This window comes from Aphelocoma coerulescens, chromosome 9 (assembly GCF_041296385.1).
Source record: "Aphelocoma coerulescens isolate FSJ_1873_10779 chromosome 9, UR_Acoe_1.0, whole genome shotgun sequence".
Classification (NCBI taxonomy): domain Eukaryota; kingdom Metazoa; phylum Chordata; class Aves; order Passeriformes; family Corvidae; genus Aphelocoma; species Aphelocoma coerulescens.
Genome location: NC_091023.1, coordinates 15,340,746 through 15,355,123, shown reverse-complemented (window position 1 = coordinate 15,355,123; position 14,378 = coordinate 15,340,746). Strand labels below are relative to the sequence as shown.

The 14,378-nt window shown below is 43.8% G+C and overlaps 1 protein-coding gene across 5 annotated transcripts in view; it reads right to left on the bottom strand.

The window, feature by feature from the left end:
- FGF12 (fibroblast growth factor 12) overlaps window positions 1-14,378 on the bottom strand; it is a 236,672-nt gene that overhangs the window by 6,218 nt on the left and 216,076 nt on the right. For all 5 annotated transcript variants that reach the window (XM_069023977.1, XM_069023981.1, XM_069023978.1 and 2 more), the window contains one exon: window positions 3,978-4,176. In XM_069023977.1, coding sequence (XP_068880078.1) covers window positions 3,978-4,176 — 199 coding nt within the window. The remainder of the gene's footprint in view (window positions 1-3,977; window positions 4,177-14,378) is intronic.

Below are 14,378 nucleotides of genomic sequence, written 5' to 3'. Positions count from 1 at the left end.
AGGCACTGGCACAGGTTGCCCAGAGAAGCTGTGGATGCCCCATTCCTGGAAGCGTCCAAAGCAAGGCTGGATGGGGTTTTGAACAGCCTGATCTGGGGAGGGTGGCAGGGGGTTGGGACTAGATGTTGTTTAAGGTCCCTTCCAACACAAGCCTGTGATTTTATGCTTTATGTATTAAGGGGATACCTTTGAAGAATTTTCACAAGGCCTACTGCATTTTCCTAGTCAACAGTGTCTTGTACTTCTTTACAACATCTGAGGACTCTGCCTTAACACAACTTGGATGCTATTTCCCTGAGGAATGACACTGGGCAGTATCTGGCTGCTTGGATACTCATCAGTGATAATAATGGATCCAGACTAGCCATTAACAGGTCACCTTTGTATCTGAGATGTGTTCACATCATAAGGGCTGAAGTACCATAAATTCAGAGTTAGGGGCTGCTCTGCTGACTTAGAGGAAGAGTTTTCTGCTTCTGTGGCCAGATTTGCCACCTCAAATGTTTTCTAGCTTGGGCCAGGAGAGAGAGGAAATATAACTCTTTGGCAGAGTGATCTCGAAGTTATGTCTTCAAGGAGAAGGAAATACAAATAACAGAGCACATCCACAGTAAGCATCTGATAACATTCCTATTTAAATGACTGGAAACTTCTCACATTGTTTGAGATGGATTTGGATATTTAGAAGAACAAGAGGCACTGTGGATGGTAGGGTTGTTCCAGCACTAATCATTACAGACACTTAAAGAGACTGAAATTTCTCTAAAAGATTGCTTGCTGTCCAAGTGACAATTATACTCAAGCTCATTTCTTGTGCAGTCTAGTTCAATCTCAATGTCTTCACTTTAGGGCTCATTTAGCTCAAATAATCAGTGATCAGAAATAAAAATATCAAAAGAAATGTGTTGCGTATGTGTGTTTTGAAGCAAAACTGGCACCACACAGTACATCAACTGCTGCCTACCAGGCTGTTTGCCTTGGCTTTGCCTGTGCACAGATGGGAGAGGAACTTAACGTCTCTCCTGTTATTACTTAGTAAGTTTTTTGTGCTTTCATATTGATCAAGCTTAATCTTATTTCCAAAAACAAACAAATCCTACCTACACTAAACTAAAAAACCTCCTACCGACCAAAACCCAACTTTTCCAGTTGGTATCTATTGAATTTTGTACAGAATACCTCCAGCATGCTGCCAATCTACATGAGTCAAAACACTGAGTGTTTAACACAGCAGAAAGCTGTAGCTGCTAAAAGCCACAGATAACACACATCCATACCCAGATACCACTGTGTATATATGCACATGTACTCCCATGAGTACTTAGACATTATCTGTGAGGATACTTCTTATTTATGTATTAGTTTGCTGTCCATTTGCAATTTCAAGGAGACTTCTGAATTCAGAAAGCAGGATGAAGTAATGGGAATCAAATGAGCGTGGGGAGCAATCTGGGTTTTTTTCTGTCTCCCTTCCCTGTGAACACACTTTTCACTAAACTGCTGCATAATTTTTCTGTACATCAGAAGCATCTGGGAAGTTTCATCTCAGAGATAACTGCCATTGAGTGGTAGGTGAAGTGATTCCCAGCAATGGATGTGACACTTCTCCTTCCCAGGGGGAGCAGATTCCTCCTTGCACACATTCCTGTGTCAGCCATCACGTGGCAGAGCTAATGCTGGTGGTGGTACCCAGCAACAGGAAACCTGGGGGTGTTACTGTGGATGGAAGCTGCAAAGTTACTGTGGATGGAAGCTGTGTCCTGAATAAGCAGCAAAGCCCACACGCTGGGGCAAGCCACAGCATTCTGCAGAACCGACATGCAAATACAGCAGGAGAGTGCTTTGAGTATTTCCTTGGAGTCATAATAGAGAGAAAAAAGCTGTTAAAACAGGGTAGGAATTGCCCCTTTTCTGTAACATCTCTGCTTGCAAGCTCTGCTCACGGGGACTTTGATGGATGCGGTGCAGAGAAGTCACGTGGAGATGAGCGGGTTTTACTCCAACCCTCCCCACAAGCCTCTGCTACCTACAATGAATCTTAGGCTTGGGAACAGAGTCCTCCGTCTGGAGCCACAGTCCCAGACAGCTGAATGCTTTGGGAAGCTGACACGTGCCTTGGCTTGGGAAACTGCCAGCTCTTTGATGCAGCAGCGCTCACAGAGCCTGACTGCAAAGCATGTGGAGGAGGGAAGGAGTGGAGGAGCCCTTAATTTGGCTGCCAACTTCCAAGGCGCTCACTCGCTCGGGAGGTTACGTGACAGCTGTGACTGAAGCAAGTGTGGGAGGATGCAACTGCGGGAAAGGGAAGCTCTCAGGCTGGGCTGGGTTATTCAAAATGAAAGCCAGAGCGGCATTTGCTGCAATAAGATCTCTGCTGTGGGTCGGCAGCTCTGTTAAGGCAAGGCTTTCCATGAGGAGAGCAGCAGGAATGGCCTAGTTTAAGGCACGCAGAAGGAAACTATTGAGCTGTTCAGCAAACACCGTGCATGCTAGATTAGAAAAGAAGGGTGGATTCAAAGGATCCCACTGATCAGTGGCAACACCCAGCCGGGCAGCGAACAAATACCAGAAAGAGGTGGAAACCCAGCTGGTTCTTGCAAAACACTCTCCTCCTGGTCAAGGCAAGAGAGAAGCTGGTGACCAACCCCGTGCCTGAAGCAGGCCCTGTTCCTTAGCAAAACGCGAGGGCTTAGGGCACCAATCCCACTAATGCCTCAGACAAACAACAAAAGGTTCCTGGCTGAAGAGAAGCTGTTGAAAACAAGCACAGGACCAGCAGCTCCAGGCCATTCTCTGCTCTTTCAACACTTCCATTTCCTGTTTGAAGGCCACAGATACTCTGGGAATGCTGCATTGAATTTCTCTCGTGCTTTGCTTCAGATGGTCTTTTCCTCACACTCACACCAGCCGGCCCCTGAGGTGGGAACCTTTCAAAAAGGCTACTGCTGTGTGGAGTGAGCTGCAGCCTCCACCACTTGTGAGTGGTACCTGTTAGGAGAGCATGAGTTCAAACCTTCTCCCACAGCCAACATGGGGTAGTGAGAGGGAGCACAGAGCTGTACAGCCAAGGCCAGCTCCAGGCTGCTGTGTTCCTGAAGGGGACAAATGGCAGGACTAAGATGGGGTCAGAAAGGCATACCTAGTTTGGGGATTAAAAAGTAGTGCTTTTCGCAAGCAAGTAATAAAAAATGTTGTTTCCCCAACCTAGTTAGTACCTGTTAAGTACTAGGCTTATCAGACTATCTCTCCATTTATCAGGGGCCAGCCCACAAAAAGCAAAATGTCCTGGCAGGAGCCTGAGGCACACTTCATAGAGTGTACAGGCATCAGCAGGAGGACAGAACTTCAACTCCATGACTTTCACTGAAGCCTCACACTGTGATGAAGACATATGGCACAACAGCATCCCATCTAACTTTGGACAACAACTCTACCCCCCAGTGACTAACTAGGATGTCTTTACATATGAGAAAAAACAGATTTAAGTTATGTCATGGTAGACATATAAAGGACATCCACAGCTGTGCTGGTAGGATCCATTTTTCTTCTGTTACTATGAACAGACTGCCAAAGTCTAAAATCAGGTGAGATAAATCCTGTCTCTACTGACTCCATATGGGACTGGAAACCTACTGAAATACATTGGCAAAATCCTCTGAGAAGACAACATTATGATCACTGCTGTATCACATTCCTTTGGAACTGCTGGCTGCTTTTCTTTACAAGTAATTTCTTGTGTTGCCGGGCTTTTAAATTCATCCTTTAGCACCCCAAAGTTAAGAAACCCCTTTGAGACTAGAAGGAAAGCAGAGGAAATGCTAACAGTGCAGCCCAGCACTTACCTGAAGTGTTACAAATATTTCTCCCTGCTTTCTGGTCTCGAAGCCCAACACCCCCACCCATGAAACCCTGACTCTGGAGTTGCTAACTCCCCCTACCCAAACCCCACTGAGGAAGAGAGTGGGCAGATTCCATACCTTCAATGGGTTTGGGTACAAAATGCGATGAGGGTTTGGTTTTTTTCACTCGGTTTCCCTTCATAATTTGACCTTCTTTATTGAGTCCCAGGAACCACGCTCGTCCGGATTCTTGCTGCCGGTACAGCGTGGAAGAATAAATAACGTAGTAGTTTTCAAAGACAGATTCTTTAAATTTGCACTCTGGTGTGAAAACATCCTGCAGTAAGAGAAAGAGAGAAGAAGAAAAAGCAGTGGAAGAATTAATCACTGATCTTCTAAATTAGGCATCACTTAGTGATACACAATGGTCACGCATTGCAGTTAACAACAGAAAACAACAGGCATCAGCAATGCCAGCTCCCAGCAATAACACCCATCTAGAAACCTCCTGGCTGAAAGGCAAGGCTCTCCTTCCCTGGCAGAGCTGTGGTTTGCAAAACAGCCTACAGTGAACAGGCATGAAAAATGTGCAGGAGAAGTCAGAAATTTGCCAGGCTTTAGACTGAAATACTAAGCAAAAGAAAGAAAAAGAGAGCTGAGAAGCAGAGACAGCCTTGCCGTTCCTGATGCCTTCCCCTGGCTTTGCTCATACCTTCCCTGTGATGAGCAAATGTACAATGCTTGTTGTCTAAAATACTGAGGTTTCTTCAAATTCTTATAGGCAAAGGGCAGGTTACTGAACCATTTAAGAGGATTTAAAGAAATGGGAGTACCAAAGCAAGTAAACTATTTAATTTCAAAAGCGACTTGAGGAAATGCTGGCACAAAGCCTGGACATCTTTCAATAAAGAGAAAGAAGTAATTTTAAAGATTTCTGGCACAAGTATTTCTTCAGGTACCAAGAAGCATTTCCTCACCTGCCCTGGAGCAGAGCACATATGGATCTGTCCAGGACATCCCCTGAGCCTGTGATGGCTGTGGGAGTGGCTCTGCCTTTGCCACTTGTGCTGGCTTTGCATGAAGTCTCCAGGACAAAACTACACTCAGCTATGGACTAGTACTTGTTATGTTCCAGTATTCAAGATTTTCTCAACAGAGAAACATGAAACCTCTTTTAAAAGATCTGGCTGGCCAGGGAATTCTGTGGCAGTGGGCTTCCAAACCTTCAGTGAGTCAGATGTGGTTGTTAGTGGGGTGGGTTTTCTTCCCAGACTTTGATATTGAGCAGAAAACTTACCCCGGGCAAACAAATTCTCCAACTAACTTTCTAAAAACTATTCTTGCAAAAAAAGTTCAAACCATAATGAAAATTAATTTTCTGAAGCAAAACTGTTTTAGCAAAAAATCCCTTCTTACAGGTCCCAGACAAAGCATTTCTGAGCCCTGTGAGCGAAGGCAGATGCTGCTACAGGCAAGTGATTCTCCCTCCCAAACCTTTGCCACTCCCAAGTCTTAGAGAGCTTCTCCATCCTTGCCAATGGAAAACCCATGACCAACATCTGAGCAAAGCATCTGGAGTAATTCCACACATTTACTGCAGACCTTGTTTAAGAGCGAACATTCTGAACATTCAGCAACACTCAGGAACGTGTTCCCAAGCAGGCTGGGGGTTATATAAAGTGTTGCTGGTGTGACAATAAATCCAGTGTGCAACAGACCCGCAGAGCCTGGCAGGCTTGAAGCTACAGAAGATAAAGCACAGCAGAAAGCACAGAGCTGTGCTGCACACGTGAATTTTACATCAATCATTAGAACCACACAGGTAAAAACACCATCAGCAAAACGGGCCATTTTGCCCTATCTGAGGGAGTCCTTTCTGCCGGAAAAATAAATATTTTTAAAAGAGAATGAAACAATTTAAGAGAGATCTAGATGACTTAGAGCACTATAAAATGGTGTTTGAAGTAGCTTCCCAAAAGAGCAGTGTTTAAGTGTTCCTTAAAGCTGCCCTTTATCTCCAGGCTTTGTCTTGCCTGGGAAAGCGCAGCTCACCTGGGAGCTGGGTTTGCAGGAGCTGCCTCTGAACTGCTGGCTCAGGGGCACTCCCTGGCACCAGGCCCAGCCAGGCAGCAGCTCTCAAACCAAACTGGACAACTCAATCCCCTTTCCATGCCTTCACTACCCCCATCAATAAAAACTTACCAAGGAAATTCCCTTTAGGGGAACTAAAAAGTTGGCAGGCTGTGAAAGATAGCTCCCAATTTGACCTAAACATGGAACTAACACAATTTTCAATGAAGAAGAAATAAAAAAGCTAATGCATTTTGAAAATGTAGTTTCAAAAAGAAAAAAAAAATTAATTAAAAGTTATTGCAAATTAGGTTTTCAGCTAAATATCTATTTTAAAATTACTGCAGTATAATATTTTATGACATGCAGCAGTAGTTCATAAAAGCAGATGCTGTATTGTATATCCACTTGTACCAATAAACCAACTAAATTCTTATATTATTTTAAAGCAAATGCATGTAAAGACATCAAAATAATGAAGATTTTTTAAAAAATAAAGAAAAATCTATTGTTTTCCTTTAAATGTTTAAGCTCCACCACAAGCAAACAAAAGCATCCCATTGGTTTTGTGAGTTGGCTGGTTGATTCCTCATCCCCCATAATTCAGTTGAAACACCACTTCAGGATATGAACCATGGCAACACTACTATGAAACACCCCAGCTCTATCCATTCAGCACCTCAGAAAACCCACAGATTTGACAGCTAAATTCTAGTTAAATAATACTGGGTTTATCTACTATTACCCTTCTTCTTATGTACATCACCTCACTTGCCTCAACTGTGCCATGTGGGGACAGACACCCACAGGACACAGCTCATCCTGCCACCAAACTGACAAGTCACAGAGTCCCCACAGGCCTGAGCAGCAGAAACCTCTGTGGGCACTACCATGTATGGACTTGACACAAAGAGCAAGAGGATGAAGAACGAACCAGATGACCAGAGAGGAGAAAGGGCAGAGGAGCAGGACACAGGCCACTCTCCCAAGCACTGCCTGAGGACATTTAGACTGTCCTCTAAATCTTATTAACATGCAAATCTTTATGTTTTTCTTCACTGCTATCTTCTTGGTGCCCCATGGCCAGCCTTCAGCTACACTGCATCATTTAGTTTCATCACATGCCGTTTGCTGTCAGCTTTGGGGCTACCAATAACAAAAGGCTATTGGGATATTAATGGCAGAACAAGCTTCACTGTCAAAATTAATCGTGGCAATTATGCTGAATCAGGTGGGAACTGTTTCAGTTGTCTTAGCCTGAGATGAGCTGGGAAGAAAAACAAAAGTGCAGGTGAGCATAACAGGCTTCACACTAACAAAGCAGTTTGCAGCAGCCACTGCTGCACAGACAGAAATCTGAGATAACAGAAAGTATTTTTGGAAAATCACTGATCTGTTGACCAGACCTCTAGGGCATGCAAGATTTAGAGGTTTTTTTATTTGTTTGGTTTTGTTTATAAGATAAATTCACTGTTGATGAAATGTGCTAGATAGGCAGACCTGGAGTCCAATACTTTCTCTTCATCTCAGATAAAGAGTGGGTAAACACAGCAAAGGGATCCTCAGACTGTGCCCCCCACATGCTTCTGACAGGACATAAGGACATCCTGCCCCAGAGGTAATGCTATAGTAAAGCCCCGGGGTCATGAGCACCACTTCACTTCCTCACTTGCTGCAGGGGCCTTTGGAAACAGGCTAATAACAAGTCCCATGCTATTATTTTTCCAACTCTCTCCTTGATTGAAATAGCATGACCAGGTACAAAGTGAGAGGACAGATGGCTTCTATCTTTTAATCCCCAGTCTTTTTTCAGTCTTTGAACAAAGAAATAAACAGTGACTCTATTTTCTGCGCAAAGAGGTCTCCTGTCAGGACTGTCACAAACTCAACTCATTCAGAAAGCCCACCAGTTCTTCTCATTAAAGAGTATGCTTGTGATTTGTAGAAAAAAAAATTCTCTCAGTTTAACTCGATGTGAAATATGTCTTTGACTGAATAATTTTTGCATACAAAGTAAATAAATATATTTATTTGTTTACCACTTGGAGATTTAGAGCCTGAGGTATTTTGTTAAGTGTCTACAGATATTACTGAAAGTGGCTTGGAAAAGCAGTTCTTTTTTTAACTGTAAAACTAAAAACCTGCATAAAATATTTGTAAAAGAAATGTTAGTAATTTACATGCAAAATTATTAGCATCTGCTTGCAACTTGTTTCTTGCATCTCAATCCAGTCCCTTGAACAAAAGGCAATTCTGTTAAGAAGAGTAATTAGATTTGTTTTGAAAAAACAAACATAGGTCTGGTTTGTGCTAACTGTAGTTTTATTGGAAATTTCACAGTCTAAAAAAAAAACCCAACACAGTAGCTATCACAGAGAAAATAAGGGAGATCACATTCAATGACACTTGGAATCAAAAGGAGCTAAATGGATGCAACTGCCATTGGGGGGGACTCAGTGTGTCAGACTGCTCAGGGAGGGTATAAGGTACCATGGATTGCCCCAGAAGTTATTTCTGGTTTAGAAAACCAAGATGTTTCATTTATCCTTGATCCCAGTAGGGTCTTCTGCCATCTGTAGATGGAAATATAGATGAAACTTCCAGCAAAAGCCAACCTCTGCATCACTTGAGCCAGTTTGGTTCTTCAGAGAGATGTTGGCAATGTCTGGGCCCATCAATCCCTCACCACAGCACAGGCTAGCAGTGGTTTGTGAGAGGGCAGATTTTTTTTCTAATCCACCTCAGCTTTCACCTGGTCTGGTCAAGTAGATCTAACCTAGCCTCTTTGAACACAGAAAGTTTGACTGGACTCTGCATTTCTGTTAAGCTGGAGAAGTTCCACAGGCATCAATGCAGAGGCACTGCTGTCAAACCTGTGGGCACAAAGCTTCAGGGCATTCAGCAATGCAGTGACACCCTCAGAGATGTCAGCTCCTTCAAAAAAAGCCAACCCAACAGTGCTGTAGCCCTGGTGCAGTCACAGTGCTGCCAGGGCAAGGATGGCCCTGGTGCTGCTCAAGAAAACAGTGCCAGCCCCTGCCATACCAGCCTGGGAGCATCCCTGCCACTGAGCATGCTCAGCCAGGAGGTGCAAAAAAAAGGGTCCCCAGTAAGCAAGAGCATGGTGTTTCTGGGTTCTGACCATGAGAGCCAGCAATCTGCTCCCCAGAAACCCCTGGTGTCCCCAGATCATGGGGTGACAGATTTCATGTGCAATGCTCAGGGAAAGCCAGCAGGAAACTGTCACTGGCTGCTGTTGCATTCAAACCCAGCTGCTCACTCAGCATCCCCCCAGACTGGGCAGCTTTGCTCATATTGCTCACCATTTCCCTACAAACATTCCCAAAATTGCCAGATAAATAAAGATCTCTTTTTTTTTTTTTCCCCAAGATCTCCTTTTATTATAACCCAAAGGAGAACAGCAAATACACACATCCACAAGCAAACCTAATGACTTAATAAATTTAGTCACTGAAACTAGCAGCAATAAAAGAAAAAACCCATTCTGCAAGTAGTTTGTGCCACAGTTTAGGAAAGGGATGTTAATTATGAGTGTTGAAATATCTAACTAACACACTCCCAGAGTAACAGTTTTCCTTTGTTTACAGCACTTATGGGTTTCTCTTTTACATTCTGCACAATTACTGAGCCAGATCTTCAGACGGGATAGAAGCACTAAACTGCACCATAGTCTGTGGCATGGCAAGGCTTCCCTCCCAGAGAATCTGGCTCAGGATACTAACTGATGTTAGTGTTAATACTTAAGAGCTCGTCAACTCATTTAAAACATATTAAATAGGAATCATAAATATCAGCACAGCTATCAGCAGTGGCATTTCACTGTTGTTGCGGGGGCAGAGCACAGAACGATTGGATTGTGTTCACTTGTCTGTATAAGCGCTGTTCCATCCCAGGGAAAAGGATGGCATTATAGAACAGCATCTGTTTTACGGTGCTCTTTACCTTGTTAAGCCCATTTTACATTCCCCACTGACCTCAGCTAGGGCAGGGTTTCATCAACACTCCTCTGATACCAACAGCACTGAGAAATTCAGCATTGAAATCAATATGGGTGCGCAGGACACTGTAGGTTTGAAGACATTTGGGCTTCCAGATGAAATGCAAATGCCCAACTCCCATTTAAACCCATGAAAGCTCAGAGACTACGTCTTTGAGTATCTGAGAATTTGTGGCCACAAACCTCATACTAACAGCACTTGATCTTGGCATACCCTTTTTCCCAGGACAGGTCTTTAACCACAGAGATTCCATTTGCAGGATAAGCCCTGTGCAGGCCCCAGCAGCACTGCCACAGGAGGAGATGCCTTGCACAGAGTCTGATGCAGTTCAGTGCCCACCTCCCTCAGTGCAGCTTCTCCCCTGACCTAGGGCTGCATCTGTCTGGAAATGCTTTAAAATAATTGTAGCTGAGCTCTCTCTTGGCATGTGATCAAGAACCGCAAATGTGCATCCAAACTTTACATCTCATCACATCTTTGTCCAGATGGCAGGTGATATTCTACTCTTCACACTCCACTCTTCCTCCCCCTTCTAGCTCCATAAGAGATTGGTGACAAGTCTTCTTTGTGGCCTTTTAGAAGTAGGAGAGAGCAGATACATTTTAAAATAACAAGCTGCTACATGGGAGTGTACAGCCCCGCTGCAGAGTAGAGATTCACTTGATGAGGCAATATGGTATCTGAAAGCATTCTGACTCTGCCTGGACCATCTGTGGGCTGGAGGGAGCACATTTTCAAATAAATCATCATCTATGCGGGTCTGTTCTCCAGCTCTGGGAGCTGGGAAGCAGCATTAGCAAGTCATCTAACTTACTGCCTCTGAAAATTTAACTAGAGGGGTATCTGCCCTCACTTTTGAGGGAACTCTGTGCTCAAGGTAAATAATTGTTCAGCTGGCTTCCCTTTAAAATGTCCATGCAAGAAATGGAGTGCAAATCTGCTAAGTCTTGTGAGCTGACCCAATATTCCCAGACAGGCAAAAAAACCCAAGTGCTGGACAAGCCCCTGTAATTAGGCTGCAGATCTTTGTATGTGGACAAAGGTTGTCCTAAAGCACCTTTTCATGTTCAAGGACTGATTAAATTATTCACGTCACTGCCACTAAGGAATGCCGGAGACAAAGGTGTGACTGCAGCATGGACATGCCCAAGGTGTCCAGCAGCAGCAAGGACATCTGCCCAGCATGCAGCAGAGTACTGACCAAAACCTGTGGTAGGTTTGCAAGACACTGAGCTCGGTTTCACCTCAGATAACCAGTTACCTCAATCACAGTGAGCCGCTTCAGATCCACACTAATTTCCCTTTGGCTACAAAGCAGATGAGTTTTGGGGGTGGTAATCCAGACCTGTCCATCCCACCACAGCTCAGTATTGTGCTTTTTTGCTTTCAGCTCTTGGCCTGCCCACTGTGCAGGCATGTTTTCACCAAGTACTTCATAAAGTGCCCAAATCCATTGCACTGACCTTTGGTGAGCTGCTCATGCAATCCTCACAGGAACATAGCTTTCAGCTTAATGATTGCTGACAAGAACCTAACTGGGGATGACTCTTCCAGCTAGGCTGCTCACTTCTGTACCTCCCTGGAAAGCCCAGGGGGGCTGGCTGAGAGAACAGGCTCTGTCAGTAAGGTCTGGGTACCAATGACTGCACAGCTCCACGTGCAGTGTGACCTGCAGAAGCCAGCACACTGAGCTGCTCACCCATGTGGCATGCTGAGCAAGTCACATATTTTGCCCTTTGCTTCACTTTTTCTTAATGATGGACCCCCACATTCAAATTCATGGTTGGGTGGAGTAAATTTTCATCCCTCCTTTTTAAAATATAAGGTATATTTGGAATTTACTTGATTGATTTGGTTTTTAATTTTGGATCTTATTTCAAGCTGGAATTTTAAAGCCTCTAAAGTTTGGACTGCTATGAACTGGAGTAGTGATCACAGCACAGCTCACTCATGTGGCACTTGGCCCATCCAGTGCAGCACTGCTCTTCCAGGAAAGCAACTGCTTCCCACAAAAGGGGTTTCTCCTGACACCATTGTCTCTGGTATTGCATTCCTGGCAGCCTAGGGATCTGGTGAAACCCCAGGATAATTTCTAACCTGGGAATCTCAACTCATCTATTGTCTTTTCTACATTCTGCTTTCCTGACAAAGTGTCTGAAATTGCTAACAATGTTATCAACTCTGCTTACTCCAAAACACCATCCAGAAATACATCTTTGCATTGAGACATAACGATCATGAGACAAGATGGGACTAAATGAAGATATGTTAGTTGCATACAAGAAAAACAGATTTCCTAAATTAGCATCGTACTGCCTCATCTGCTAAAGCCTGAAATAACTATAAAGAAAAATAATAATGTAAGAACCCTAGAAACACAGCCAGATGGGATGCTCTGAACCTCTGATCTCTCTTTTTCTTGGCATCAATCTGAGTCTGAGCACGGGGCAGAATAAATTGATTTGTTGCCTTTGGTTACGTTTACGATCCTGCTATTTTTATTATTGTTGATAATAATTACAATGTATAAACTAAAGTAATGGTTATGCATTTATAAACATGAGATTATTTTCTTCTGATAGTCAAAAGAAGCCTTTTAGTGGAAAATAAGCAGTCAATATTGGGTATTTTGTGTTGTTATTTATATAAAAATCATCCTCAAAGGCTCAAACCAGAGTATAAATGCCTTGAGCATTTAATAAAATGTCATTACAATGACAGGAGGACAGGGTAGATCTCTTCATTTCTACATTTTTTTGCTGAGGTCCTGAGCACTGAAAGACCAGATAGCTTGCTGGGTGCTCTGCAAACAGGAGGTGTCAGAGTGAGTGGAGAAACAAATTTCAACCAAGTTCCAGTTCAGTTTCTTAGGCAAACACCCCCTCTTTCTGACAGAAATGAAATAATGCAGTTATAACAGTGTCAGCAAGAAAAGGACTGTGAATGAGCCCCAGCCCTTGTAAAAAAGAGTCTTACAAGTGTTTTATGGTTTTTGACACACAGACAAAACCATCCAACGGTACACCCTGCACAGAGTGCAGGTCTGAAAGAAGAAAATGGCCTCAGCCCAATTTTTTGTGTAGTTCATTTTTTCTGTGTAGTTCATTGTCACATGGGCAGAAGATAAGAGGACTTGCCAAGGAGCTCACCAGGCCTGTTACAGCCCTGAGCTGCTGATGTGCTGAGATAGCCTCTCTGCTTTGACTCTTAAATTCAAACTGCAACTCACTGGGAATACACTCTATCTTTCTTAATGCTGGAAAGATCTCTCCTGCATTAAACCAATTTCAGAGTTGTCATGACCAGGGCTGGAAATTCAATTTCTTTGCTGTTGAAACTTCCATTTTGAAAATGAGTGGTGCTAGATTATTAATATTTTGACAGCTTACTGACAGATTGGCTACCACTGGGCAATTAACAGCAAGTTCTGCGGTCTAAAGCATTAGCTGAGGCTGGGGTGAGCTGGTGTTGGACCAGCAGGTTCTTACACTAACGATGAAATGTTACAAAGTGTGACAAATTTATGTGGCTCTTCCCTCCCCCCTGTACCCGCTGCTGCAGCGCCTACACAGTGAGAAGGAAAGGTTCACAGAATATTCTTGGGAGCAGGCCAGCTCTGCTGCCCATTGGGAGAGCCAAAGGGAACCCTCTGAGATCTGTGCCTCAAAGCCTGGGCCCCAGCAATGTTTCTGCTGGCAAAGCCAGCAAAAAAGGTCCATGGTGCTCCCTTAATATCTGCAGGGTGACACTCAGGTGACACTTCACACCCCTCTGCTCATCCTCCCAACCCCCAATGAAGGTCAGTAGGTGCTATAAAGGAAGACTGTGGAGGGTGTGCAGGCACATTTCTGTGCCTTTTAGATATTTATTCACTGATTTTCTGAGAATTAAGAAAATCAACTAACTCTGCTGTGACAGAATTTCCATCCACATATTGACCACAGTACCTCTGCATAGCTTGAATGAGCTGACAAATCTCACAGCCCAAAACAACTGCACAGACAAGACCGGGCTTATTAATACCTTGAATGGGTTTCCATGATATGTATGTGCTGACAACCTGACTTGTTCTTTTTCTGTTAGTGTCCTTTTGATGTGAAATAACCCGTGGACAATGCACAAACATTTTGAATGGACCCAAACTACGCCACAGCTCAGATCTGACTGTTCCAGTGTATGCAGCCAACTGACCCATTGCAGCTGATGCTTTGCTTCCCAGGAATCAGATAGATGGAAGTACATCATCAGGCATTTTGCAGCAGTGGCTACAGTGAAATTTTTCACTCTGTTGCACACTTTGCTAGAGAACACAGATCAGCTTTGGCATCTGATCCTGTTCAGAAGCCAACTAATGACTTCAACTTCCAAACTAAAATAATACAGTCACTCGAGAGAGAGTAATATAATACACTAACTCTATTTGGCACAATGCACAGTAAAGCAAGAGACC